This window comes from Boleophthalmus pectinirostris, unplaced genomic scaffold (genome assembly GCF_026225935.1).
Source record: "Boleophthalmus pectinirostris isolate CB_2022bp ecotype Guang Dong unplaced genomic scaffold, ASM2622593v1 HiC_scaffold_12, whole genome shotgun sequence".
NCBI lineage: Eukaryota > Metazoa > Chordata > Actinopteri > Gobiiformes > Gobiidae > Boleophthalmus > Boleophthalmus pectinirostris.
Window position 1 is genome coordinate 28,131,881 of NW_026571018.1, and position 27,818 is coordinate 28,159,698.

Sequence of the window (27,818 nt, forward strand, 5' to 3'; positions counted from 1 at the left end):
TCAGCTGATTATTTGGATTTTAGGTTAAAGGGACAGTGGTGGTGTTTTTATGAGACAATAGGGCGTAGAGCCTGCGAGTGGCCATACCGACTTGTCAAAGCCTGATCCCGTCAGCCCTCAGAGGCTAAGGAAGGCCGGGCCTGGTCAGTGCTTGGATGGGAGACCACTGGGAAAATCAGGTGCCACAGTGGGGCGTCAGTGGCAAAAACTGTCGTTGTGTCCTTAGGCAAGACACTTCACCCACATTGCCTAATATGAAAGTGGAGTGTGCATGCATGTTGATGAGAGGCAGATGGCACAGATTGGCAGCTTCCATCAGTCTGCCCCAGGGCAGCTGTGTTTACAATAGTAGTTTACCGCCACCAAGTGTGGAGTGAACGAACAATGAACTGTAAAGCACCTTGGGTATTTTGAAAGGTGCTATATAAATTCAGTGCTTATTTAATTATAAATTAATTCCACATCGAAGAGTGCATGGCTGAAACCAATGAAAAACTCAAAACATTTTGTTATTTACTTTGATAACTATCACAATTTAAGTGCAACTAAGCTGGAAATAAAATGTTATAATTTCAGAATTTGCTTACATTAACATACAAAGTCAGATTTGGCACAAACTTGTAAAACTTGTAAAATTTTGCCTAATTGCCTAAACATATTTGTTAATTTGTAAAGTGTAATTTGGCACAATAGCGCCCCCAACAAAATAAAACTACATTTTATACGGAAGGGCAAAATTTTAGTTTTTCAAAAGTGTATGAAATTTTACACAAAATTAGTTTGGGTCAAAAAATATAAATGGAAACATGGTGATGTGCGAAAGCACCAATGTTATTCTAATGGGAGTGATCCCAAAATTTCCCATTAATGCCATGAATTTATCATGGAATAATGTAAATAGTGACTCTTCATGTCATCCCAATCAAAAAAGTCCTGAGATCAGTGTTGTACTTTGCAGGGTGTGTGGCCATGGCGATACTTGAAAACACCCATGTTATTCCACAGCCCATAATTAGTACATTGAGAGCTTCATTCCGCATTCTCATCCTAAGGCAAGAGCCATTTGATGCCACTTGCAGCTATAATTTCTATTTATTTCTCTCTCCTAAAGTGTATATGTGTATGTACATGTAATAAATGTGTATGTGTGAGTGTGTGTGTGTGTGTGTGAGTGTATTTATTTGTTTTTTGTTTTTATTTTCCTGTATCCCTATCAGGCTCTTGTGGGGCTGAGAGAAGTAAGGTGAGTTAGATTCCCTAATGGACTGGCCCCGCCCACAGAGCAAGTTGACAGTTGTGAGAGGTAGGCCCACAACTGCTTATTGTTTACAATAAAAGACAAAGTTATAAGTCGAAGCAAATAAACACAGAAAAAGTAGGAGGGGTTAATATGAAATAAAGAGGAATTAAGAAAAAATTAAGGACCCCCTCTCAGCCACATTAAACGATTTTATTTTCCTCACAATCGACTTTCATTCCCTAGCCCCCCACCTCCCCTACATCCCTGAAACAATGCTGTATCTCATCAAATGCATTTACCTTTATCGTGAAAATCTAAATATACCAATTTTGACTATAAAAAAATTGTTCAGTTCCTTTTTGGCCTAATGATTGCCCCTTAAACGTGCACTATGTTGTTTTTTGCTGGAGTGTCCACTTCCTGTTTGATGCTAATGCATTGCTCAAAACAATTTTAGTGACGTATCAGACTGTTTATTTCAGATCTGTGATTGTTAAAATATTTTACCAATATATGCAAGATGACGTAGTGTTCAGATTTTTCATTATGAGCTGCTTTTACAATATGATCTATGGAGAAGTCAGGTACCACAGCTCTGAATCATGAAATTTGATATAACCACTATATTGCAATATCATCCTAAAAGGAACAGCATATGAACAATCTAGGGCCGAACCCCTATAGAGCCCAAGCCCCTATTGCTTTACCAACAGTGAGTGCTATACACTCAGTGAAATTTAGTTTTAACTTTACCCCATATGCTGATAAAAAAAAGTTTAGATTTTTGAAAAATGTCTGAAATTTTGCTTGATCAAAGTGTCAGTGCCATATTTCTTAGAGTTTTGCCCTAGTGATGAATAAATAACCAACCAAATAACCAATGATAAAAAATGGAAAATGATCTCATCACAATTCTCACTAGACCCAAAGGCAAAATACAACAGGAAAGGAAACACTGGTTTATTACAAGACTATCATATTCAGTTATTATGTGGGCTGATTATTGCTGCTTGTGGCTATATTTGTTGTTTTGTTGATATGCATAGGCCTATTGTCATTTCATTTTTTCAATGGGCTGTTTTAATGCTTTAATCTTCTCAGTGACCCACTTTTGAGATCAAAGCTAATGTGTAATGCAAATCAGAAAAAAATAAAATACATTTCATATATCTGTATTTTTTACATTATTAATTCAACAATATATTGCATAATACTATTAGAGCCATCAGCAGGAAAATACAAGGAAAAGTGCACTTTAAAGACAAAAACTAGCAAAACAGAATGTCTCAAAACACCATCTCAAAACAAAATGCAGATTTTTTTTTTTTTTTATAATTTTTTGTTTTTGGTGAAGTGATCAACCAGAGTTGGTTTGTGTGTGCTGTTCTTCTGTTTTGAGCTCAAACTGGGCAGAGGGACACGGGCACTGTGAACGTGCTGCTCATAAAATGGACAGATTTTTAGATGAGATGAGATGGGAGACATTTCTGAAAAGTGCCAAGAATCCACTTTGGAAAAGAGGTGACTGAACTCCCAAACCTACAGGACACAGATTAGATACATATTTATAATAGTCTTATATAATAGACACATTTTGGTAATACTTACAGGTTTTGCCCGCCACTGGCTCTTTCCTCGTGAACTGCTGGTCCTGTCCCAGCGTAGGGTGATTATGCCCCTGTCCTGCAGCTGAGAGGAGCACACTTGCCTCATGAGGCGAGACACCAGGGCGAGCTGAGATAGAGACAGACTGTCCAGGAAACTGGCCACGTGACACAGCACCTCATATGGCAGGGAGCTCAGAGGGTCCTCTCCTGCAGTTTGAGAGTCATTCCATAGAGGGCAGACAGGAGCAGGGCGGAGGTTAAAAGTCTTCAGCTCATGGCTAATAAGGGAATGAAGACAAAATTGTAATGTTAAACCATAATTATATCTGATGAATATAAACTAAATTGATTATGATAATTTCTATGTATTTATTTATACTTGAAAGCTATAACATTACACAAAAGCATTATATAATACATTTAGTTGTTACTCTTACTTGTAGGTGACGTTAGCTTTGTGAGTTGATGGCTGAAACCTCATGCAGCTGAAAGTGCATCCTAGATAAGACAAAGGACATCTCTGCTGGAACCAACCGCTGAGCCCAGTGTGGATATCACAATGAACATTTCTATGAAAAAAGAAAACCTGTCAAACACTACTGTAACAATACATATATAAAAACTACCAATTGTAACCACTGAGTGAAAAACAGAGATGATAGTTTCATTATTGTATGTGCCACTGGAAAATATTTGTCAGTAAAAGCTAATTTATGTCCTTGTTAGGCCCGAGCGCCAGAGGCTGGCGAAGGGCCTATTAGTATCGCAAAGCGATGCTCCAAGTGGCTGAAAAATGGAATGGTGCGATGTGACTTGCCCGTAGTGACCAGGGACCCTCGCCATCACATAGCAATGCGCCTGAGGTTTCCGAAAATGTATAGTTTGTCGGCCAAAAAAAAGGGGAACATTGTTCTCGTATCGGTTGGTTATTCTCCTAACCATCTCACCCATTTTTCACCCACTGAACAATGACAAAAAGTCCTGAAATTTTGCCATCTGGTAAAACTCGCGTTTCTCTAACTTTTCGCTATTTTCATTTTCCAAAAAATAAATAAAATGGCTCGTCAGCGCCCCCAAACGACTCAAAAATGCATTAGGGAATACGAATGACACAAAAAAAATGTGCATGTACAATCATAAAATTTGACACAGAAGTCGATCATGTCAAGACAAGGAAAAAATATTATTACACCAACACAGTGCGCTTCACTAGGGGGCAGCAATATTGTCTTAAAGTTTGCTAAGCTTTTACGAACTCCTCCGAGGGCGTTCACCCGAACGAGCTCAAATTTGGTCCACATTATCTCAAGACGTGGAACATCAAAAGTTATCCAAATTTTGGAGATTTACAAATTGCTGCCATTTGCTCAAACGAACTCCGATTTCAATGAAATTTGAAACAGTTGTTAAACTCTCTGCCCTGAAGCTAATTAATGTGAAAATTATTCATTTGGCGCATTAGCGCCCCCTATAGATTGAAACAAAATTTAATATGTGAGAAAATCATTTGTTCCCAAATAGTTGTTCAAAAGTTTCTGAAATTTAGCACAAAATTCCATTTTGGCATCCTGATCCAAAAGTCAATGACACCCATGTCATATTTTTTATGGCGTTGCCATAGCGATGACATAAACTCTCCATTGGTAAAATCTACAAATTCTGGCACATAGAATAGCGCCCCCCCCTAGGGAAATTGCACAATAGTGCCAAAATTTACTTTGTCGTAGACATATCAAATTTGGTACACAGATTCATGACATGGTCTCGATCAAAAAAGTCTCGGACGACCCCATACCATTTCCCCATCGTGTTGCCATGGTGACAGGCTAAACATCTGACCTCACCAATAGGACGTCCAACAAAAACTTTGGCGTAGCCAAACCAAATTTGGTACACAGATGCATCATGGGAATAGGAACAAAAAAGTATATTACGTGGTTGCTAGGCAACCAACAGGAAGTCGGCCATATTGGATTGATCGGGCGACCTGGCGACGAAGGCACAAATTCCTGTCCTCATACTTGAACGAACTCGTCCTAGGGCGTTTGACCCAGACTCACCAGAATCATTCTGTATCATCTAGACAAGTGGGACATTAAAATTTGTTAAAAGCTTTTTAAAAGATCAAACGGTGTTGCCGTGGCAACGGTGCAAATTTCGGGTTTGTTTTTGGGGCTGACCATCAAACTTCGACGCCTGATAATTTGCACAAACTTTGGCCAATTTCACTCATATTTTAAACAGACTGATGTAAGTAAATACAAAAATGGGTGCAATAGCACCCCCTAAAAAATGTGTATGTAAAAATAAGGTTTTATTTGTCACAGATATACAACATTTGGCACCCACATTTGTGACATGGTCTCGATTAAAAAACTCAATGATGCTCACACCCCATTTACATTGTGTTGCCATGGCAACAAGCTAAAATTGTATCCTTGCCAATGGGACGTCCTGACACAAACGGCGTAGCCAAACCAAATTTGGTACACAGATGCATCATGGCAATAAGAACAAAAATGTATATTGTGACCACGCCCCTTTACAAACCAGAAGTCCGCCATCTTGGATATTTTCTTTTGCCAAATTTTGAAAATTGCAGAGTTAAATTAAGATTTATAGGGCTAGGGTTGGGGCTATGGTTAGAATTACGATTAGGGTAAGGTTTAAGCTTATTACGGTCAGTGTGAGGTGCGGCGTTTGCGGGGCGCGGCATAAGCACGCGCAAGGGCCGATCATTGCCGCTTGCGGCTATATTTAGGTTTGTGCTGGAAGTAATAAAAAGGGACATGAATATTTGAGTGAGTTTCAAATTGTGAAATTTTAAAAGCATAGTCCAAAACAGTAGCCTTTGTGTGGTATTATTGGTTTAGATTAGAAACTATAGATTGACACTCAAAAACATGCATTTTAAATAAATGTGTTATGTATTATATTATGTTGATCAAAAGCAGTAAGCAAGTTATTTAGATTTTATGTAAATATACCATCATAAATAAAATAATATAAGTGAAGACAGATGTTCATAATAATTAATACATTAATAATAAATAAATAAATAATTAATTAATTAATTGCTGACTGAAATAGGATATATTCACAGATACCTGACATGGGTGGGGTATTCCCTGCGGTGGAAAACATGTCCACAGACGAAGGCGAAGGCGCTCACTCGGTTGTTTCGACTGTTCACAGGTTCGGCCTGAAGCTGTAGGTGAAGTATGGTTGTCCGGTCTGTATCTGATATGACATCAGACAGTTTGGTTTTTGAGGTGAACGGAGCTGAGCGGAAAGAAAAAGTCTGTGTGCCCTCGTCAACGTAGAGTCCATCTGAAGCCTTTATCTCACAGATCTAGAACAGAATGAATCACAGGACAAAAACATTGCAAATGTCAAGATATTTATTTGTTATCAACACATTTAGAGTGCCCATTGATCTGCTTGTATTTTGCTGATAAAAAAAAGTCACAGGTTCCATACATCAATGCATAGTTTTAAGTTTGTAAAGCGTAAGAATGAATAGTTTAATGAAGTATAATGAATATACCTTGAAAGTATGTTGATTCTATTAAAAAAAATTAATACCTGGTAATGAAGGCAATGATTAATGCAATTTTTTAATTAACAGTCCAATCATTTGACAATAAATTGACAAGTGCATGTCAGATTTTTATAATTCTCTGATTTTTACTTAATTTATTGGGATAATGCGATCATGATATGCAACACCTCATCTAATGCTTATTTTTCTAGCTATATGTTACTTACATTTTAGAAAAACTAGTAATGGAAGATGATTGAACACATATATGTATTGGTCTATGTACAGTTTGCAGCACATTTATTTATCCTATACCTTGTGGCCCATGACCTCCCTCTCAGCATATCCCAGTAGTGTGAGTTTGGCCTCATCGCTGAACCACTGGTCCTCAGAGGAGCACAGGTCTGAGGTGTCCGTCTCCCGAGTCTCAGTCTGAACTCGAGCCGCAGTGTCGTATAAATGAGCTCTATATCTGTAGTGATAACTGTCTGGGACCTGAGTGGGAAGGGAAAGAGTTGAAAATGTTAAGAGTTTGAAAAAAAAAAGCACTGTTAATAACCAAATCAATCAAATACCTTATTTTCAATCTACTACTGTTACTGCTAAATTGACAGTATAGTGTAATTGACTTATCTTACCTGAGTCAAACCTAAAACCTTAACATTTCATACCTTGAAAGTGCGAACTGTCTGGACTGGAATAGGTTCCAAACTGCCATAAACAAAGTCTCTCTCTCTCGGAGTACAGGCCTCGATTTGTCCGAACGCCATCAGCATGCGTCCATGGTGCACTATGTACATGTTAAACTCCTGAGGGGTCAGCTCCTTCCCAATTCTCTCTAGCACCCCCTGCTGCCATGGGGCATGTCCTGTTTTACTAGTGTCCACTTCAGGAGCCTCAGCAGCAGCTCCATGATTCTCTGGATCCTCACTTTTTGCCCTTGAAATTTGAGTTTTATCCTCTTCCTTCTCTCTTGTTTTGTCTTTCTGTGCTGGCTCATCTTGTTTTGACTCAGCCACGGTGCATGCTCCTCGCTCCATCCCAAACATCATGTCCATAATGCTGCTCTTCTCTTTGATGAGGCCTAACATCTGGCTGCGAGACATTTTCACTGGTTCCTCTAGGGCAGGCTCACTCACAGGGGCAGGCAAAGATGCTGATGTGGGAGGTGAAGAGAGATAAATCACGTATTAATGGAAAGAAAGATTACACTTTGACCCCTGCTGTGGTCATTTATACACTTACAACACAATTAAGGCAAATGTATCAATAACAAATGTGTTATATAAAGTCATTTTTGCCAGAACATCAAAAGAGCTGTAGATGAGAATAATGACTCAAGTTATTTGAATCCAGCTCTAACTGGCTCTTACTGTCACTGAGTCCTATAACATACAAAAAATAGAATAATAAAGAAACAGTTATTAGAACAGGTTAGAGTTTAGTTCTTAAATTTCACATAGTAGCCTTACGTTGCTCTGCCTCAGCCTCCCCATACAGAGTCCCTCCTACTGCGCTCTCCTCTTTCTTCTCCTCCTCCTCTTTCTTCTCCTCCTCCCTCCTCCTCCATTAGTTCTGGGAACAGTGGCTTCATTTTAAGTCGTGAATATAAGTCTGCCTGATCCACCAACGCCAAACTGATATCCAGTGCCTCTTCATGCTGCTCACATCTCTCTTTCAGCAGATTTTCTTGTAAAACCAAAAAACTGTTTGGGTTTGTTTCATCTACAGGCCACCTAAGCCACTCCATGGAGCAGGAGACCACACTGGCAGGGCAGTACTGGAGGTGCTCTGCCCTGGACGAACGGGGCATTTGGAGGGGGCAGCCAAACTCAGCATTGATACATGGGACACGGACATTGGGACAGAGCAGTAGGTGGTCCTCCTCTTTACACAGGTGGAAGAGCGCCCCACACAGGAGGCGACAGGTACTGAGCGGACAGCAGACAGAGGGCTCGACCCGGGCTCTGCAGCGGCGCGTGTAGCAGGAGTCGCAGTGGGTGTGACCTCCTTTGTGACGCTCACGGGATGAGCGGGAACGTGAACTCTGAGGAACAAATTCAAGAAGGTTTGATTTAGGGCTATTCAAGTAACTGAATTTTTAATTGATTATAATTCTTGCTTTGATTGATACAAACAAAATTCATGGGCAGCAGGACACCTGTTCATCGAAAAAAGCCATTAGAGACCTGTTTAAATGTGGACCACATTACAAAAATTACAGTAAGTCTTGTATTCTGATCCAACTATGACCCATATAGTCGTGATTATTGATTTTTGTAATCAGCCTGGTATGATGAACAGATTTATGTATCTTTGAAGTATATAATACAATGCAGCATCCAGTGGCTGTAAAGATGATGAATGAAAAGAGTGTAAAATGTGCTACTCACCATAGCTGAAGGTGATAGACTTCAGTAACTGCTGCAAAATTGAAAATATACACAGTCAACAAAATGGTCAAATATTTAATGCATTTAACACCTATCCTTCTGGAGGACAATAGTGTGTAGTGTTGTGCTTAGAGCATACAACAGCTAATCTGAAACAACTCAATTGACATGACTGATCTGTAGCTATATTGACAATGAAGTACAAAAACTAGTTTTTTCTACTTGCAATTTCAACATTCTAAGCATGAGCTCCACTGACCCATATTTCCTTTGCAGTCTGTTCATAGAGATAAACAGCCGAAAGGCCTTTAACATGACCACTCACTGGTATATGCCTTTTGCATTGAAATGAATACAACTCGCACACAACGCTCCTAATAATTATATTACAAAATAAAGTTGTAATGCCAGTTCTTACCCAAGAGCATGTATTCAATCCCTGGAGCTCTAAAAGGGAATGTTAAAATTAGCCAAGACTCTCCAAGACGAAAGACTTCTTCATATGTGAATAAAAACAGTTTAGATAGCAAAAAGCCACAAACAAAACCCCCCAAAAAGAAACATAAATAGTTTCCAAAAAAGTGAAAGTACAAAAAGGGCTTATCTATGTCTTGTCACCTAAACAAAATGACCTGAATCATTGAGTTCCTCTGATGTAAGTGTCCTGGGCCTGTAACCCTAGCCATGTTGGAGAGCACCTGTGTAACATTTCATGGTCAGTACTATTTTTAACTAACACACATTTTAAGTGCAGTCACACACTCCCCAAAATACATGACAGGGCACAAGGAGAGTCTATGTCCTTTAGACGCATAAATGATTAGGAATGAACTCTGAAATCTCTGCTCTCTTTTATAATAGTTGTTTTTTCTACTGCAGATCTACAGCTTAGTACTCAAGTGGGACCAGTGGATGAGCTTAAAATGGTAGGATACTTGATTATACAATAGTATATTTTGTTTAAGGCATGCATAAACTTGATACATTTCATCTTGTGCGTTGCAGAATGTTTTGCCATTTATATCAACTACAGTGTGTTTGCATGTATCTTTACCACTCTATATACTACACGGGACACAGCAAATTAATGTTTCCACAAGTTCCAGAAGGTGCAATAAATATAGCCTTATGTGTTATATCATTTTTAGCCAATAGAAATGTGTTATGTGTTGCCACGATGACGTATTCAAAATGACCACTAAGTTATACAATGTGACCTGTAGAAATGTAAAGTATTAAGTGCTCTAACACAGGTAGAGACAAAATTGTTTGTGTGAATTTCCAGTTGTTTATCCAATTGTTCCAATATGTCTATCCCCAAATCTTTAGCTACATTAGCTACTTTTTTTTTTTTTTTTTTTTTTTTTTGCCTGCAGCTCCAATCCAGGCATCACACTGTGATTTAAAAATGCAACTAATTTACAACTATTGCTGTTTGTAGTTGGTAATTGAGTAAATTCACCCATGGCACAAGTGTATTTTTTGTCAATAAATTGCATATCTCACCTCAGAGTTCACGCTCCCGCTCATCCCGTGAGCGTCACAAAGGAGGTCACACCCACTGCGACTCCTGCTACATGCGCCGCTGCAGAGCCCGGGTCGAGCCCTCTGTCTGCTGTCCGCTCAGTACCTGTCGCCTCCTGTGTGGGGCGCTCTTCCACCTGTGTAAAGAGGAGGACCACCTACTGCTCTGTCCCAATGTCCGTGTCCCATGTATCAATGCTGAGTTCGGTTGCCCCCTCCAAATGTCTCGTTCATCCAGGGCACAGCACCTCCAGTACTGCCCTGCCAGTGTGGTCTCCTGCTCCATGGAGTGGAACAGATGGCCTGCTCAAGATGCTCATTCACACCAAACTACAGAGCTACATGAAAATCTAATGAGTGAAGGGGCCAAAGGAGAATGTTTGGATTTAGCGATGGCTCTGAAGGATCAGGATAGGCTTTTTCACTCCTTAAAAATGAAAAAACTCTTTCCAGAACTGACCGAACGAGTGGAGAAGGAAGATGAAGAGGAGGAGAAGAAAAGGCAGAAAGAAAAACTCAAAAAGGCTGCACTGTTAAAAGAAGCAGCATTAAAGCCAACAACATGGCAATCTTTTGACAAGTATATTATACATGACTCGAGAGTCTACAATGAGAAAGACTATGATGATGAAGAAGAAGAGGAGGATATTTTGGAGGAGTTGTTGGAGGTTGCTCCAGAGCGAGAACTAACCCAAGCAGAGAGAGAGGCTCTGGCTTTCCAGGAAGGAGTCAAGCCAGAGCTTTTGGAGAGCTACAATGCCTGGGAGCGCATGTTCAGTATGGAGATGGGCGGGTGCAGAGAGGCAGGTGCAGCATCTGGGACAGCAAAAGGGAAGAGTTTGGGTACTGTATCAGAAGAGGATGAGTCCAATGAGGGGTGTTCAGGGGCAGCAGCAGCTGTGAATAAACAGACTACTGCTTCTGGTCAAGCTGCTACATGTCCCACGGTGAAAAAGAAGCAATTCACTTACGGACGAATAGAGCCTATGAAGATTATTACAGTGCGCACGTTCAAAATTCCAACCAGTTTTGAAGCCAGGTCCAGTCGAATCAGAAACCCTTGGTTCAAAAGAAGAGAGAATAAAGCAGTAGACACCAGCGATCTCGAGGTGGCGCTGCAGGACATGCCTGTGTGGGAGGAGATACAGGTGAGGAAAATCTCATGTTGCAAAAATGCAGTGAAGCCTAGATGTGGGGTAATGTGACCAAGAGTTTGTACAATTTATGAGAGATACATTAGAATCATATTCCTGTTGGTCTATATGACCCTTGAAGTTGAGTTTGAATAATACACTATTGACTTGTTTGTAACAAATACATAGCGTTAAGGCAATTTTCTTATCAACTGAATTCATCAAAGCCTTATTTGAGAAAAGTAAAATAGATGTTTTCTCTGGTCGTAAATGCTCTCAGTCTCAACTGTCCGGTGCCCTGTCCCCAGGCTTCGCTGCTTTGCTCTCTGGAGAGGGAACAGCGTGGTCACATGATCGCCGAGCGTTTGTGCACAGACGCTCTGCTCACGGACGAAGGCACACAGACGTACCACTTCCTGTCTACTCCGTTCCCCAGTGATGCGAATCTTTGGGACCTGTCCCAGACCAAAGCTTCGGAGCTGCATCTGCAGCTGCAAGTGGAAAGCGTGACCAGCCGCCACCACAAGGCCAGCTCCGCTTTCACCTTCCTCTGTGGACAGAGCTTCCAGCGCCGCGAGTACGGCCTGCACTACAAGTGAGAGACATTATATTCTTATTTGTGTCAAGTCTATGGGCCTGGACACACACGTTACCGTACCTCAAAAACCACAGCCGCGCGTCAACGCGAGAGAGGCCACACCGGTGTTCTGTCAAAATGGACTGCCCAGTTGAAATGAGCTACCCCAGACTAAACCGACAGTGACGCCCATCGATTCATGCTACCCCGTCGAAATATGCTACTTTACGTTTTTCCGCGTAAAGTTGTATAGATCCAATAAAGCTACCCTCCCCAGTTTTACAACAGATTTCTTTGGATTAGAGACAGCAGGTTTGATGCTGTTTGCACACGGTGATCACACCTTATACCTTAGTTATGTACAATTTAAACTCATTTATATGAATATGTGTAGGTAGTTCTTTTCGACAGTCGTATTATGCTCAAACAGGGCTCCGACTAAAGTGAGCATATATCAACAGGACAATTTAGCCATCAAATAATGCTCCCACTGTAGAATCACCATTATTCACTCATTTCAACAGGCCTATATCTTCTATCAACTAAGGCGCCCACTATATAAGAGAAAGAAATTACTGGAAACACTGAAATCTTTATAAATAAATATCACAGGCTACAGTGTGAATTTCCAATTAGAATATAGTTATATTTTATTTATGCACCGTCTTTCTAAACAAAGTTACAATGTTTTATACCCATGGAAACAAAATAAAATATGGTGTAATGAAAATAATAACAATAAAATCAAATATTAAATCCAAACTATTCAGTCATTTACCGTAGGTATTCTGTTGAAAATCTAGCATGCACATGTCATTGCTTAATTGGTCAAAACATACAATAAAACCAATACACTTTTAAAATGTTACTTGTTACTCCACTCTACAGCGCTTTGGGGGTGGCGCGCATGCGGAGTAGTGCTAGGAGCTCAAATCGACAGGACACCGGCAACTCTTGCAGGACGTATACGCGCGGCACTGGCTCTGTGCTTCTCAAAGGGAAAGCCGATCAAACTTGATTGGGCGTGTTTAGCCACTTGTAACAGGGTTATATGAACAGATTTCAAAAGTAAATTTAAAAGCACTAATTAGCAGTCTTTCTAAACCTGGGCTCTTTCAAACGATTCATAAGTGCCCCAGGAACACGTGTTCGTGGTAAATGGTTCAGTTATTACTAGTAACTAATTAATAATGAATAATAAGCTTTTCAGTACACCCCAATTCACATATTATATAGCCTCTTTATTGTTGTATGTATTTATCTTACTAGCTTTTAAACTTTCTTTCACTTTCACTTTCTATTGAATCAGTTCCCATAACATTACATTAACGCTACATTATCCTACTGGAGAAGTTCATGTGTTTGTTTTTATCATAGGCCGAGTTACTTGCCTCTGCTCTCAGACTGTGAGTGATATTTTTGCAGGAACATCCACAGTGACATCCACATGTGTGTAAATGGTTGGTTTGAGCAGCGCTGTCCTTTGGCATATCTGGGCTGTACCTACAGTCAGAGGAGGTTTCGCCCAACAACCTATGATGCCACTATCAACTACAAGTGAGAGTCAATTAACACATATATTTAATATAAAGCAATATGATAGATTTGATGCATGCATATCATCTTTGGCACCCTCTACTGGTTACAGTAGCACATTGCACATATTCATGTAGTGCATCTTAGACATTTGTGTTCATATTAATAGCTGCATAATTTGTACAGTATGTTAACACTGTACCATTGTGGTGCCAGGTAAAATTTTCAGACTTCCCACTTTGACCTAATGAGTTGTAAAAGAGAGTGATAAGTTCTTGTAAGACTGAATTGGCACATTGGCAAGAAATATATATTTTATTATTGATGGTGACAACAATAATGATTTATCTGTTTCCATCCAGTGTAGAACTGGGTTGCTTCAGCCTCCACCCATTGTCTCTCCTGTCCCAGGACAATAACAGCACTCAGGATGTTTCCAATTCTCATCAGAGCGCCCTCCAGAGGAGAGGGCATCACACTGCAGGGGGACAGGATGCTCTGAGCTCCCTGCCCTACGAGGTGCTGTGTCACGTAGCCAGTTTCCTGGACAGTCTGTCTCTGTCTCAGCTCGCCCTGGTGTCTCGCCTCATGAGACAGGTGTGCTCCTCTCAGCTGCAGGACAAGGGCATGGTTACCCTACACTGGGACAGGAAGACATACTCCAATGGGACAGCAAAGTGGAGAGTGGCACATAAGGTAGACACAGAGAGGGCTTCTTGCCTTTAAATGTTCAGTAAAACTAGTTACTCTACATTTAAAGCAATGGCCATGTTTTGGTCGTACCTGGTCTGGACATGACATTTAAATCATGCATGTAACTGTACGTGCAAATGTATTGTTTTTTTAAAAAAAAGTTTTATTTTGTGTACATATATAATGTGTACATTGCCTGCACACATTCTATATGTACAAATAAATAAATAAATAAAATATAGCAAAGACCAGAGGATGTTGTTACATAAATGTTATGATTGTTGTGTAAATAATAGAATGATGTTTTTCAGATTTGGGAGTTCAGCACCTTCTTCACTCCAGTGGACTCCTGGAGTTACCGTGACGTCCCACCGCTGTCGGAGCACCTCAGAATGTGCCCATACTACAAGACAGAGCCGAGGGCCGAGAGGGTTTTACTGCCCAAAATCAGAGAACAGCTCCACAATGACACCAACTGTAAAAGGCCCACTCTGGTTAGCCTTTTCAAGAACAATAAACTCATCATGTAGAGAATGAAGGGAGGATTTCTTTTCATTAGAAATGCTAATTATGAAAGTATATATAAAATAAATTATACAAAGTATTGTTGTCGTAGCTGAGTGTTATGCAGCATAAGAAGGCCAACAGCTGAAATGTTTTAATACAGAGGAGCAGAGGGTTTAATATTTTTCATGAAGTGCAGATTGTACATAATATCACTAGTTATATACCCATGCATAAATGCTTGAACTCTAAATGGTAATAAAAGTATTGGAAATCAGTAAATAAATGGTCTTAATTTATAAAGTAATCCACAAACTATAGCGATTGTAACTTTTACACTTAACATGTAGAATTTTGAAAATTTTACTTGATAATAATTCAAACATGACCTATCTAAATTTCTAGATATGAAGTAAACAAATTAAAATATTATAATATAATTCATACTTTAAATATATGAATAAAATCAGTTCAATATCAGTGATATGATGTGTTCTCAATATCTGACAACTAAAGGCCTCACTATTTCAGTTGTGATTTTATGGACATTTCCAAACTGCTTGAGTGCATATTACAACTATTATCTTTAAAAACTACCAGTGAAGCTTTATTCTTCTTGTGTGTCAGTCTTTTGCATAACATGTTTAAAGTTGACAAGTTGAAATGAATTGGTTGCAGTTGTAACCTGGTCTTTGTTGGGTCCATTCAGAAGTGGATGCCCAGTCAGCCTTTTCCCCCTGTGCCGTTTGTCCCTCACAAAAGGACCAGCACTTTTCTGTGGACAATACTGAGCAGGACAGGAGCACAGGCAACCACCTAAATGTGCCACAAAAACTAAATCTAAAAGGATTCTTTATTACAGCAGATGTTTTAAACATGACTTTTTTGTTGTAGTAAGTGCAGAGATGGAGTACTCATTATGGATGACGGTCTTCTTTCATAAAATATATTATCTGTGTGACATTTTGTGAGTCAGAGGAGAATTTGTTCATTTGTGGAACAGCCGTTGAACCAGGAACATGTCTTTGACCAAGCCACGTGAGTAACCTGCCAGGCAAAAATATAGAGAAAGAAGATATGAGAATATAATTTTCAATAATGGATTTTTTTTCTACCCAACTAGTAGAAGCTATTGAGTGGTGCATGTGCCCCAGTATTAGCTGTAGCATTAATTTTGTAACTTAAGTATTAGTATATATTACTATAACTTTTTGTGATAAAACCATAGGACTGTGCAATTGATCACATTTTCAGTCACTTCGAATGGTTATTAAGGTCCAATCTTCTGTCAGTACAATCATGTTATCTGGAACACAGTTCAAACTTTGGAGGAAGAAATTTGACTTGTTTTAAATGGTACTATTGTTTATATTCAAAAACTTAATACTGAAACCCATTTGTTTTTAATAAGAGAAAATAAAATTGAAAATTGAGATTGATTAATATGAAAAAATATATATTTTTGTGTGTTATTGCCAAGTCCTATAAATCAATTATTACTATTTGTATCACATTTGTGCTGTGTGTTCAGCCTGCCAGCTTCAAGAATCTGATCCAGAGGAGGACCAGGATGAGGTGACAGAGGCTGTGTGTCTGGAGTCTGACCTTAAAGAAGGACAGTAAGTCATTTTTGTATGAATGTCAATTGTATTTTAGATTGTGTGTGTTTTTATTTGTGTGTACAAGCTAACTGAGAAATGCAAAATGGTCATTATAGGTGATTATGATTCATGAAAATGCTGTCTCAATTTATGCTAGAAATCTTTGGTCAAATCATTCATCGATTCACAGTGTAGAAGGAGTATAGTTGCTAGGATATGCATTGCTCTTTCACGATGACAGGAATAACAGAAAATGGAAAATAAACTAATTGAATTGACAGTTGCTATTTCTAATTATGTGTGTCCTATAGAACAACCACTTTTCCTGATTTTGTATCTTTAGGATGATGGAGGTGGAGGTAGGGGGCTACACGGTGCTACTGACTAGGACTGGTGGAAGATACTCTGCTCTGGAAAACCAGTGCACCCACTACGGCGCTCCACTCAGCAAAGGTAATAATACTAAAATAAGACATTACTTACTGTGATTGTTACTGATAATAATAATAATAATAATTATTATTATTATTATTATTTGTAACTTTCTGTTGGTTAAGTCAACATTGTCGTGAATCCCAAATTCTAGTTTTCCAAACCTAGAACTTCAATTTCATCTTCTTCATCCAAGTACCTCCTGTTAAGTGCTTGTGTAGCCTTCAGGTATCCTGTCTGTACTGCTCATTGAGAAACAATGAAGTATGTTATAGATCCTAAGTACTCCTAATTTTGACCAGTTGAGTGTGATAGATAAAATGTAAATGGTTTGTGTTCAGGTGTGATTTCTGGGACTAAAGTGCGCTGTCCGTGGCATGGCTCCTGTTTCAACACTCACACTGGAGATGTGGAGGAGTTTCCTGGTATTGACAGTTTGCCCTGTCACAAGGTACAATACACCTCACTGCAGTAGATCAGGCCAAGTGCAAGCCTCCTGAACGTGGGGGCTTGAGGTATAAATAACATAAATATAGATAGATCACTGGGCTGGCAAAAACTTAACTTGTGCCAGTATTATTTTTTGAATGGTATGTGTGTGTGTGTGTGTATATATATATATATATATATATATATATATATATATATATTATTTTACTTATTTTGTATTGTATCATTTTAAGGTCAAGATTCAAAACAGCAAAGTGTATGTGTCCATAAACAAAAAGGTATACATTTCTTATCAAAATATTGAATGAATTATTTCATTTTACATTCTACATCTAAAAATGTGCTTTATGTGTGACCCAGACCATCAGACAGGGGAAGAGGATAAAGCACATGGGAGGAGCTGAACCAGGAAACCCACACACAGTTCTGCTCATAGGCGGAGGTATTGCTACACACTATTCAATTGTCATGAACAAAATGCTTTACATTTAACTACAAGGCAAATTTTACCTTGACTGAGAAAGATTGCTCATTTGTTCATTTATTTAGTTACTGTAGCATTTACAGTCTAGATTCAGAAATTCAACTACCTCGTTTCATTTGTTATTAATTCTACATTTATTATGTTGTCTGTGTAAATTCAGGGGCCACATCTCTGAGCTGTGCAGAAACTCTTCGCCAAGAAAATTATGGTGGTCGAATTATTATGGTGTCGCGAGATTACCTCCTTCCATATGACAAAACACGACTCAGCAAGGTCTGTACTTCAAATGCAATCTTACTTTAGTGGGATAATAGCTGTGGTAAATATTTATCTTAGTCCTACATCAGTCAAGTGGCAGTTTGAGAAGAAAAGTTGCAAATATAAAGGCTGAAACTAGTTTTAAAGGTCTAAAAGAGAATCCTTCAATCTCTTTCACCAGTACCAAAAATTCCATCCCAAATGCAGCGACAATTACGAGCAAGGAAGATTGTTTTCTGACTATTTAAACATACATTTAACAAAACTGATTTGTTGTCATAAATGTTTACTTGTTAAACAGTAACTACTATGTAAATTTGAGTGGCTCTTCCATGACATCTGTTCATGTTCAACCAGGAAGAAAAAATATAAAATGAAACCAAACTTGTCAAACGAGGCAAAGCTAAGATTTAAACTTTTAGTCCAATCCAAAATATAATAATTAATTAACCATGTTTTAGTGAAATGAGTAGTCTTACCTTTCATATGCACTTTAGAGTTTATAAAAAGATAGGATAATTGCTTATATTAATTTATTTTCAGGTGATGAATGTGCAAAGTGAGAGTATCTTGTTGAGAGGAATGGAGTTTTATCAGAAACATGACATTGAAGTATGGCTCAAGAAAGAGGTGAGTCCAGCTTCGTATGAGTACAACCATGGATGGGATTGGGGCCGGCAGAGACTCACTGATGGTTTATTGTAGTGTAGTGCTTTGAGAAGCTGGTCATGTCTTCATAGCCATTAGTGTTATTGTTATAATGTGAATTTCTTCTGAACCTCTTCTTTATACAATATGGATGATGCTGTTTTGGTCAAACCAACCACACCAGACCACAGTGAGATGATGAGGCCAGTAGCTTTAATGAATGAGAAGAGATTACTGTGCTGTTTACCTTTTGTTTTAGGCAAAGTCTCTGGACACTGATGCTAAAACAGTCACATTTGATGATGGGGCTGTCCAGAGCTACGACCAGCTGCTCATCTCCACAGGCTGCAGGTACATCAACAACACTGGCTGGCTCTGGATTATTTACTTTTACAATATCAGGAGGACTGGACTGTGTCAATTTTACTATATGTTAAACCTGTTAGAGCTAAAATCCTGGATGTCCCTGGGATGAACCTAAAAAATGTGCTGATGTTGGAGACTCCAGAAGACGCACGACAGATCCACGCAGTCTGTGAGGGCAGCAGAGTCGTCCTCGTGGGAACCTCTTTTGTTGGTACAGCTTTTGTCAATTTAGTTCAAACTAACTCAATGTTCTAAGAAGTATCATCTTTTTAAAACATGACCCCAAAAAATGCTCTGTGGGCTAATCCTCCATCTAACCCTTGCTCAAGATCTGGAGATGGGTCCCTGAACACTAGCTCACTGCTCCTGAGAGGTTGCCCAAATTGGAAAAAAATAAATTAAAATAAAATGAGATTAAGAATCTCTTTTTCAATGATGTCCTGAGTGTGGTCCATGCCGCCTAATGGGATAAGAGTGTACTATTGTAGTTTTAAATGTATTACTTTTATCTACGGGTCTTTAGTGCTGTATATATGAAATATGACTTTTGTGGCAAATAGCCTAATTGTGTTTAACTTTAAGGGATGGAGGTGGCATCGTACATGTTGAACAAAGCCTCAGATATCACAGTGATTGGCAGCAGTGACATGCCCTACCAGAACACTCTGGGGAAAGAGATTGGGAAAATCACTCTCACGGTCAGAATCTGTGTGTGAATCTACTGAGCCTAAATGAAGCATTACACAGAGTTTAAGTTGTGTTTCTCTGCAGATGTTGGCAGACAAAGGTGTGAAGTTTCATATGAACGAATTTGTGGCAGAGATCCGGGGGGCAAACGGGAAGGTACAATTATAGTTTATAGCGGTGCATTAGACATTTATATTTGATTGTTTAAAAAAAAAAAATTAAAAAGATTTACATGGCTTTGTTTTTAGCTGAAGGATGTTGTGTTAAAAAGTGGGACTGTGATTCCTGCTGATGTTTTGATTGTTGGTATTGGTGAGTAGGAGGATTTTTTTGTTTTTTTTTGTTGTTGTCTATTACCATGTTATACCTTACTGAACTTCTCTTTTAGGTGTCAACCCAAACTCAGAATTACTTTGGGGAACTAAAATACAAATGGACCACAAGAAATTTGTAGTAGTTGACAAGGTACGCTGTATGTTTTTGTAAAAGCCAGCAAAAATATTCCCATTCTCTATGTATAGTAATTTGTGTTTTTTGTGCAGTTCATGAAAACCAATGTACCTGATGTGTTTTGTGGAGGTGACGTGTGCACCTTTCCCTTAACCATGGCCAAAGACCAGCAGGTCAACATTGGGCACTGGCAGATGGCCCAGGCTCATGGTAACATACATAGCTTCATTCACTACTATATTATGTTCTTTGTAAATATTATCATGTGTATTTCTAATGTACTGACAGTAGTTTCATTTTGTCAGGGAAGATAGTTGCTCTAAACATGTTGGGGAGACATACTAAGCTGAACTCAGTCCCTTATTATTGGACCGTCCTATTGGGTAGAACCATGCGATATGCAGGTGAGCCCTTTCTTCTAAAGCCAAGTACTATTTCATGTGTAGTTTCCATTGCACACAAATATTGAATCAGATCCTGGATTCATGGGAGGTTGAATTAATATTTTTAAGCATCTTTTTTGCGCCATAGATATTATTTTAATTATACAAAATGTTGAAACATTCCATATGTTCGTATCAATACAGTCAATACAGTGAGTAATAACAAAGTTACTGGACATAGTTCACAATAATTGTATGTCTCCTGACTGCAGGCTTTGGGGAGGGCTACACTGAGATCATCATAAAAGGAAAGGTTGAAGACAGGAAGTTTTTGGGACTGTACATAAAGTAAGCAGTGGTTTGATCTAACTATAATCTATTTGGTGTACATCTGAACTTGGTTATTTTCCTAATGTTCTGTATTTGAAGGGACGAAAAGGTGATTGCAGCAGTCAGCCTGAACTTTGACCCTGCTGTGTCTGCTGTGGCCGAGAGGTTCCTGTCAGGACAAGTCATCACCAAAATGGAGGCACAGTATGTTGAATGAGTTCGACCCAGCTAAAGATTTCAGGTGTATCTAAGGTAACCATGTGTTTTTTACAGATCAGATGACCTAAGCTGGTTAAAGCTGCCATGAAGCCATTCAGAACATTTTAAAGTTGTTAATTCATATTTGTGTCAATTCTCGGACAGAGTGTGCTGTCCATTTAAAGAAACAGAGACTGACGTTTTGTGGAGCTGACAGTCCTGAACAACAGATACCTCATAGATACACTTTTATCTGCTGTATCACTTTTATAGACTCTAGCAGACTTCATGTTAGTGACTTGTGTAGTTTTACACCACATCTGGACAAATGCCATGTTCATTTTGATTCATGTTTAATTATTAACTGGTTTTAAAGGAGAATATATTGAGCATGTGAATAACAAACATTATGTTTCTCTTTTTCATTTTCAAACAACTGCATATAGACTGGAGGCTTCAATTTCAGAGCTGAAATGTAGACAGTGATTACATGATCAGTGAGCTTATTTTAAGAATGTTGTTTTATATTGTGGTCAATAAATAATAATAAACATTACTCTTGGAAAAGAAAACATGACATAAAAGTAAGAGAACTGGAAATTGTCTGTTACAGGACCAATAATAATGTGGCCTTATTGTCAGTGGCTGCTGTGTCTGATGTCCTGAGTGCAGCTGCTGAAATAAGCAACAATTACAAACACACACAATATGAACAATGGAGGATCCCAAACAGCTCACAAAGACAGAGTCACAAAAGGAGCACAAAAGAACTGCTGTTTGTCCTGTGTCTTTTATACCATATATTATATATGAAGTCTGTAGGGCAAGGCCAGCTGATGTTAATGATGATAAAAGTCTGTTATTGAAGAAACACAATGAATTATTTTTTGACCTGTTAAATGTGTGTTTTTTTGGAGTTGTACGTGTACAAAGTCTCATTGTTTCTGTCCACTGCCATCCTCAGGACAACAGCAGTAGCAACAGTGTGTATTGTTTATTTGAGCAAAATCTATTTATCTCCTGTCAGTCTTGAGAAAATGTCTTGAGAATATATGTTTATTGATACAGAGAAATGACAATAGAAATACATTAACATAAGAAATTTTAACAGTATACAGAATAGACATTATTTTACAAAACCTTGAAATTTCTTTGTACACATTATAGTCTATCACAACACAGTTTTGTTGCTGTGTTTGTACCGTGTGTTTGGAATACAGTTGAATTAAATATAATGAGTACATATATATATATATATATATATATATATATATATATATATATATATATATATATATATATATATATATATATATATATATAAATTATTATTATTATAAATAATGATTTAGTTAGTACTAATCTTACATGTAGTATTGGAATACAGTTAAATTAAATATATCAGATATGAGAAGGGGGATGTGTGTAAAAAGATTGCTTTCATATAGTTAAAAAATCTATGTTTATTGCCTTGTAAAGGTAACTAAAACAAAAGCATCCTTCAGCAAGAAATCTTCAGGTTCTCATTGGGACGGTGACACCAGCTGACTTCTCCACTCGATCCATCTTTCTCCTCTGTTCCTCTCGACCTGCTGCCTGAGGGTCAGTGGTATTACCTAGCTCCGGTTTCAGCCCTCAACCACCAACTCTGTATCTTTCTGGAAGTGCTACATAATTTACAAGCTCAACATGAAGAGCGCAAATCCTCTATTAAGATTTTAACAAGTCCTCTGAGCAGGAGGTCACAGAAGAAATGCATGAGGTCGAGCCCTTCACCAGAAATCATTTTGTATATCGCTTCATAATATGGAGTAAGAAATGAATCACAAAAAAATACTACATATTCTCAGAATGATACTATGCATTCTATTAAACTTGAGTAATAAAGTAAGTAATTGAGTAATGAAAAGCTTAAATAATGATTTAGTTAGCATTAATCCTACATGTAGTATTGGTTGGTAAAGCCCTGTCTTAAATCTGATTTAGTCCAGTTAATTCTGGTAAGTTTTTTTTTTTTTTTTTTAGAATGGTCAGGAGGTAAGTACACTGGGGCAGTTTGCAGCCAAGTGTGAAGCTGCTGGGATGAGGATCAGCTCTTCCAAGTCCGAGGCCATGGTTCTCGACCGGAAAAAGGTGGCTTGCCCTCTCCGGGTGGGTGGGGAGTCTTTGCCTCAAGTGGAGGAGTTCAAGTATCTCAGGGTCTTGTTCACGAGTGAGGGAAGGACAGAACATGAGATTGACAGGCGGATCGGTGCAGTGTCTGCAGTGATGCGGTCGCTGTATCGGACAGTTGTGGTGAAGAGGGAGCTGAGTCGAAAGGCGAAGCTCTCGATTTACCGGTCAGTCTTCATTCCTACTCTCACCTATGGTCATGACCTCTGGGTAATGACCGAAAGGACAAGATCACAGATACAAGCAGTCGAAATGAGTTTCCTTTGCAGGGTGGGTGGGCACTCCCTTAGAGATAGGGTGAGGAGCTCAGTCACACTGGAGGAGCTCGGAGTAGAGCCGCTGCTCCTCCACATCGAGAGGAGCCAGTTGAGGTGGCTCGGGCATCTGCTCCGGATGCCTCCTGGACGCCTCCCTCGGGAGGTGTTCCGGGCATGTCCCACCGGGAGGAGGCCCCAGGGAAGACCCAGGACACGCTGGAGGGACTATGTCTCTCAGCTGGCCTGGGAACGCCTCTGGGTTCCCCCGGAGGAGCTGGAGGATGTGTCTGGTGTGAAGGAAGTCTGGGAGTCCCTGCTTAGACTGCTGCCCCCGCGATCCGGCCCCGGATAAGCGGAAGAAAATGGATGGATGGATGGAGAATGGTCAGGAGTTTTGCTTCATTTTTTAAAATAATGATGCTTTTGGCTTATATAACACATTTCTTAGTACTTAATCATAAATCAGTGTATTATTCATTATCTTTTTTGCCACATCCATTCTTTTGCACAACATTTTAAGGTGCACCATGTAACTTTTCTGGAACAAGTACACGCATTTTCGTTATAGATAATAAGTTTAAACAAATATGTCAACATGTTATTCTGTTATTATTATGGTCCTATGAGGAGCGTTTTGAATACTGAAATAGTTCTGATTGCATTTTGTAGATAGTTTATTTCTCATGCTTGGTTTCCCTCTGCTCCATCTCTCTGTGTGTGAGGTAACGCTGTCTTCGGTTGGCCCGGTACACCTCCAGGCGCTGCTCCTCCATCAGGGGGTCGTCCACCTTGCCCTCCCAGCGGACGCTTTCGCGTGCTGGGACACTTAGCTGGGACAGGAAGCTCTGAACTGGAGATCCCCCAGACTTACACACTAGACTGAACAGGGACATGGGGGACTTCTTGCTCTTTCGGCTTCCCCTCTCTGAGTCTTTTTTGGGGGTAGATTTCAGTTTGGGCAGAGGGGGTCTAGGTGGGCCAATAGTGGATAACACTGGTGGGACAGAGGATGCAGGGGCAGGCAGGGGTTTGTCTGTGGAAACAGAATGAATGTAAACAAGTGGACAAAGCCCCAAACAAAAGCTTGGTTTGGGTTACAAATAGCCTTGGACTCTTTAGGTAATTGTTGTGACCAGTAAAAACAATTAACTAAAAGAATTAACGCCAACTGCTGGATTCTTTAATTTTTGCATTTTACCATGAATATGTAACCCTTTTATGTGTTTATCAGAACAGTCTTTGTTTCTGAGTAAGCCTATACGTTGGATGAAGTCAAAAGGATTTTTTAATATCTACCTAGGTGTTGATGCAAGCAGAGAAATTGAAAAAAAAGAAAAGAAAAAGCAATACAATGCATGTCACAAACAATACAGTAGCAGCAGTAGCACTAGAGGTTAAATTTGCTATGCTGTTGAATTAATATAGATTTGTCAACTTTTCACTTAACAACGATCCAAGAGTTAATCACAGACAAGCCTTTTTTTTTTTTTTTTTTTTTTTTTTTTTTTTACAAAATTGTTACCTGCATCTTTTGGTGAAGTACTGGAATCTGATTTTGACTTCTTTTTATTATTTTTCTTCTTTTTCTTCTTTTGTGGTTGAGGCGGTGGTTTAGAGTTTTTATCATCTGGCATGCTCTAATCTCAACAAACCTCACTTTGCGCAGGCTGAGAGCGAAGCATCGAAGAAATAAACGAGGGGCAAGATTTGTGTAAAATAACGTTGTTTGCAGTTCTACGAGCTCAAAAACTCGGCAGCTGCAGAAAACTTAGACCGTTGTTTGTTCCACCTTGTTTTCAAAAGTTTAAAAAAGCGAAGGTATGTGAAAATACGCACTTGTTTCGGAGCATTTCCACAATCACGTTTCAACGCTGCGTTGCTCGGTGACGCGTCTCCAAGACAACCGTGCATAAAGAGGGATAGGCGGGGTTTACGTTTTTGTTGTTAATTTATTAGAAGGAAAAAAAAAAAAAAAAAGCGAGTCTGTATTTAGATTGTTGTTTAAATGGCATTGGGATTTTTTAAAATATCGTAAACACATCACTGAGATAATGGACTTCTATATTTGATCAAAAATGTAATTATTACTGCTAGGAAAATTAATGAGATTGTGTTAGGCCAACTTAAATTAGCCTATAAGTATGGTGTTTTTATAGCCAACCTATAGCCTATGGAGATTACTATAAAAATGAAAAAAACGTTGCAAGTTTTATACTGTATAGGCCAGGGGTGCTCAATACGTCAATCGCGATTTACCAGTCGATCGCCAAGGTCGTGTGGGTAGATCGCCGTGTCTCGTCTCGGACTCGCGTTTGGACTCGGTCTTGTCTCTCACTCAAGGTCTGACACTCAACAAGTGCGATCATATTTCATTACGACCGCTGCTGTTGGCAATAAACTTGTACCGGGGTGCAGGAGCGTGTGGGGCGTCTCAGTGCAGCCTGTGAGCTCAGTGCAGCCCGCGGAGACTCTACGGCACATCACAAACACACACGCTCCCTATGCACGGCTCGTCTGCAACAGCGTGTGCCCTCGTGTACCAGCGTGCATCACAGGGCAGGTTAAACTTCTTAAACATCCTACCTGTCCATCTGCCTCACGTCAGCACGCCGCCCCTCGCCTTTTCACGCTCTCGCTCCTTCCTGCGTACAGCAAAAACAAGCCCCTTCCACAGTGCGGCTGATTAGAAGAGCAAGACCAAACGTGAAGCAAAAACGAGTCTAAATTTGTGTTACAGTGGTGGCACAAAGCAGACCTACAGAACAGATCTATAACATCTAGTTGAAGTTCGCCTAACAAAAGTGCACAAATGCATCTGTGTTTGTCACGATGTGCGTTTGGTTTGGTAAATGTGCAGAGGCTGGTAAATATCACTGCAAAACCAGAAATGAATGCAGTTCCAGTTTGGAACTGTAAAAAACAAGTTTAAAAATCTTCCTTCACTTTTTTCACAGTTTTGTGTAAAGTGCCAGAGGAAGTTCTCTTAAAGAAGGGGTTCTCAAACTGTGGGTGAAGGTCCAAAAAGGGGCACAGAGTGTTTCAGTGCAGTTTGCTTGGCTTTGTATTAGGTAGTCTGGACCAGGTTGCCGGATCCCTGACCCCGACCTCTTAGTGACTTGAAACCCTCTGTCATTTTGTAAGTCGCTTTCGAGCTTGCGCCCTGCCCCATTTCAAGTATCTGGGGTCTTGTTCAAAAATGTGAGATGACAGCACCCCTGGTCTCGCTATCGGACCTTGTGGTGAAGAGAGAGTTGAGCCGAAAGGCGAAACTGATTTACCGGTCAGTCCGTTCCCACCTCACCTATGGTCATGAGCTAGAACCGAAAGGACAAGATGATCAGCGCCGAAATGTTTCCTCCGCAGGTGGCTGGGCGCTCCCTTAGTAGGGTGAGGAGCTCAGTCACACGGGAGGAGCTCGGAGTAGAGCAGTTGAGAGGAGCATTGAGGTGGCTCGGGCATCTTTTCCGGATGCCTCCTGGACGCCTCCCTCGGGAGGTGTTCTGGGCATGAGGGAGGAGGCCCCGGGAATGGCTAAACATTGTGTGTGGAAGGGAGGTCAGTCCCTGCTTAGACTGCTGCCTCCGCGATCCGGAAAGCGGAAGAAAATGGAATAAAATGTATTAGGTAGATCTTTATGACTTGGTCATTTTGTAAGTAGCTCGCATGCTGAAAAAGTGTGAGCACCCCTGGTCTAGGCCTATCTGCACCTCTGTAGTAGAACAACATGATCAGTGTGTTGTTTGTAAATAGGGTCAACATTTTATCCAGAGAGAAAGAATGGCTAAGATATACACCCCTGGCCATAACTATAAACAAAATTACAGTGTCCACATGTAGAAAACATTTTAATTGTATTTTACTAACTTTTATAAAGTTGCTTATTGCTCGAACTGTGTTATATGTGCAGCATCTAGTGGTGAATTTAGAGATTGCAATTTCATATTTCACATCCAATTAGACATCAGGATTTTCAGTGAACAAATGTACTTATAGACTTAAGTTCACTTAAACATGAGTGACCATAAATCACTTAGTTTCAACTCAGTATTGTTTGTGGTTTCTGTATTTTATTATGAAGTCCTGTAAATGACATTCTAACTCACCAGTAGAAGGCAATGAGACATATTTCACTAAAGAGGTTTGGACCCTGCTTGTGTATAAGTAAACATGTGAGTGCACTTCCTGCTGCCGTGCTGTGAGTGTTTGTCTAAAGTCCGTGTGTTCCATGCCTCACCTCTGACACAGTCTCACTCTCAACATGGTATTTCCCGGGGAGTTTCCGTCCTATTCCTGTACCAAAGAATCCAGGCTCCCCATGCTTCAAACATGCAAGTACCACAGGAGGAAGAGCTAC

At 39.6% G+C, this 27,818-nt stretch overlaps 4 protein-coding genes across 4 annotated transcripts; 2 read left to right on the top strand and 2 right to left on the bottom strand.

Annotated features, from left to right (window-relative positions):
• Positions 1-1,525: 1,525 nt before the first annotated feature.
• LOC110155893 (F-box only protein 40-like) lies at positions 1,526-8,570 on the bottom strand. Its single transcript, XM_020920069.2, is given in 9 exon segments — positions 1,526-2,779; positions 2,849-3,125; positions 3,285-3,416; positions 5,955-6,199; positions 6,704-6,883; positions 7,060-7,544; positions 7,861-7,945; positions 7,947-8,435; positions 8,550-8,570. Coding segments are annotated over 9 exon segments (2,124 nt in total). The 3' UTR covers positions 1,526-2,569.
• Positions 8,571-9,368: 798 nt separating this feature from the next.
• LOC110155894 (F-box only protein 40-like) lies at positions 9,369-14,851 on the top strand. Its single transcript, XM_020920071.2, has 7 exons — positions 9,369-9,496; positions 9,661-9,707; positions 10,293-11,453; positions 11,747-12,033; positions 13,441-13,572; positions 13,914-14,247; positions 14,556-14,851. Exons 1-7 carry the CDS (start codon positions 9,466-9,468, stop codon positions 14,772-14,774), a joined length of 2,211 nt encoding a protein of 736 aa, XP_020775730.2. The 5' UTR covers positions 9,369-9,465; the 3' UTR covers positions 14,775-14,851.
• A 1,841-nt stretch (positions 14,852-16,692) lies between these two features.
• LOC110155895 (apoptosis-inducing factor 3-like) lies at positions 16,693-21,342 on the top strand. The gene is made up of 17 exons (XM_055148737.1): positions 16,693-16,802; positions 17,123-17,232; positions 17,465-17,509; positions 17,592-17,673; positions 17,876-17,988; positions 18,517-18,603; positions 18,881-18,972; positions 19,068-19,198; positions 19,570-19,685; positions 19,759-19,830; positions 19,923-19,986; positions 20,063-20,139; positions 20,217-20,334; positions 20,430-20,528; positions 20,780-20,855; positions 20,937-21,041; positions 21,111-21,342. Exons 1-17 carry the CDS (start codon positions 16,694-16,696, stop codon positions 21,142-21,144), a joined length of 1,530 nt encoding a protein of 509 aa, XP_055004712.1. The 5' UTR covers position 16,693; the 3' UTR covers positions 21,145-21,342.
• A 2,796-nt stretch (positions 21,343-24,138) lies between these two features.
• On the bottom strand, positions 24,139-25,333 carry liat1 (ligand of ATE1). The gene is made up of 2 exons (XM_055148261.1): positions 24,987-25,333; positions 24,139-24,497 (listed from the first exon to the last, which is right to left on the bottom strand). Exons 1-2 carry the CDS (start codon positions 25,096-25,098, stop codon positions 24,139-24,141), a joined length of 471 nt encoding a protein of 156 aa, XP_055004236.1. The 5' UTR covers positions 25,099-25,333.
• Between the last annotated feature and the right edge of the window lie 2,485 nt (positions 25,334-27,818).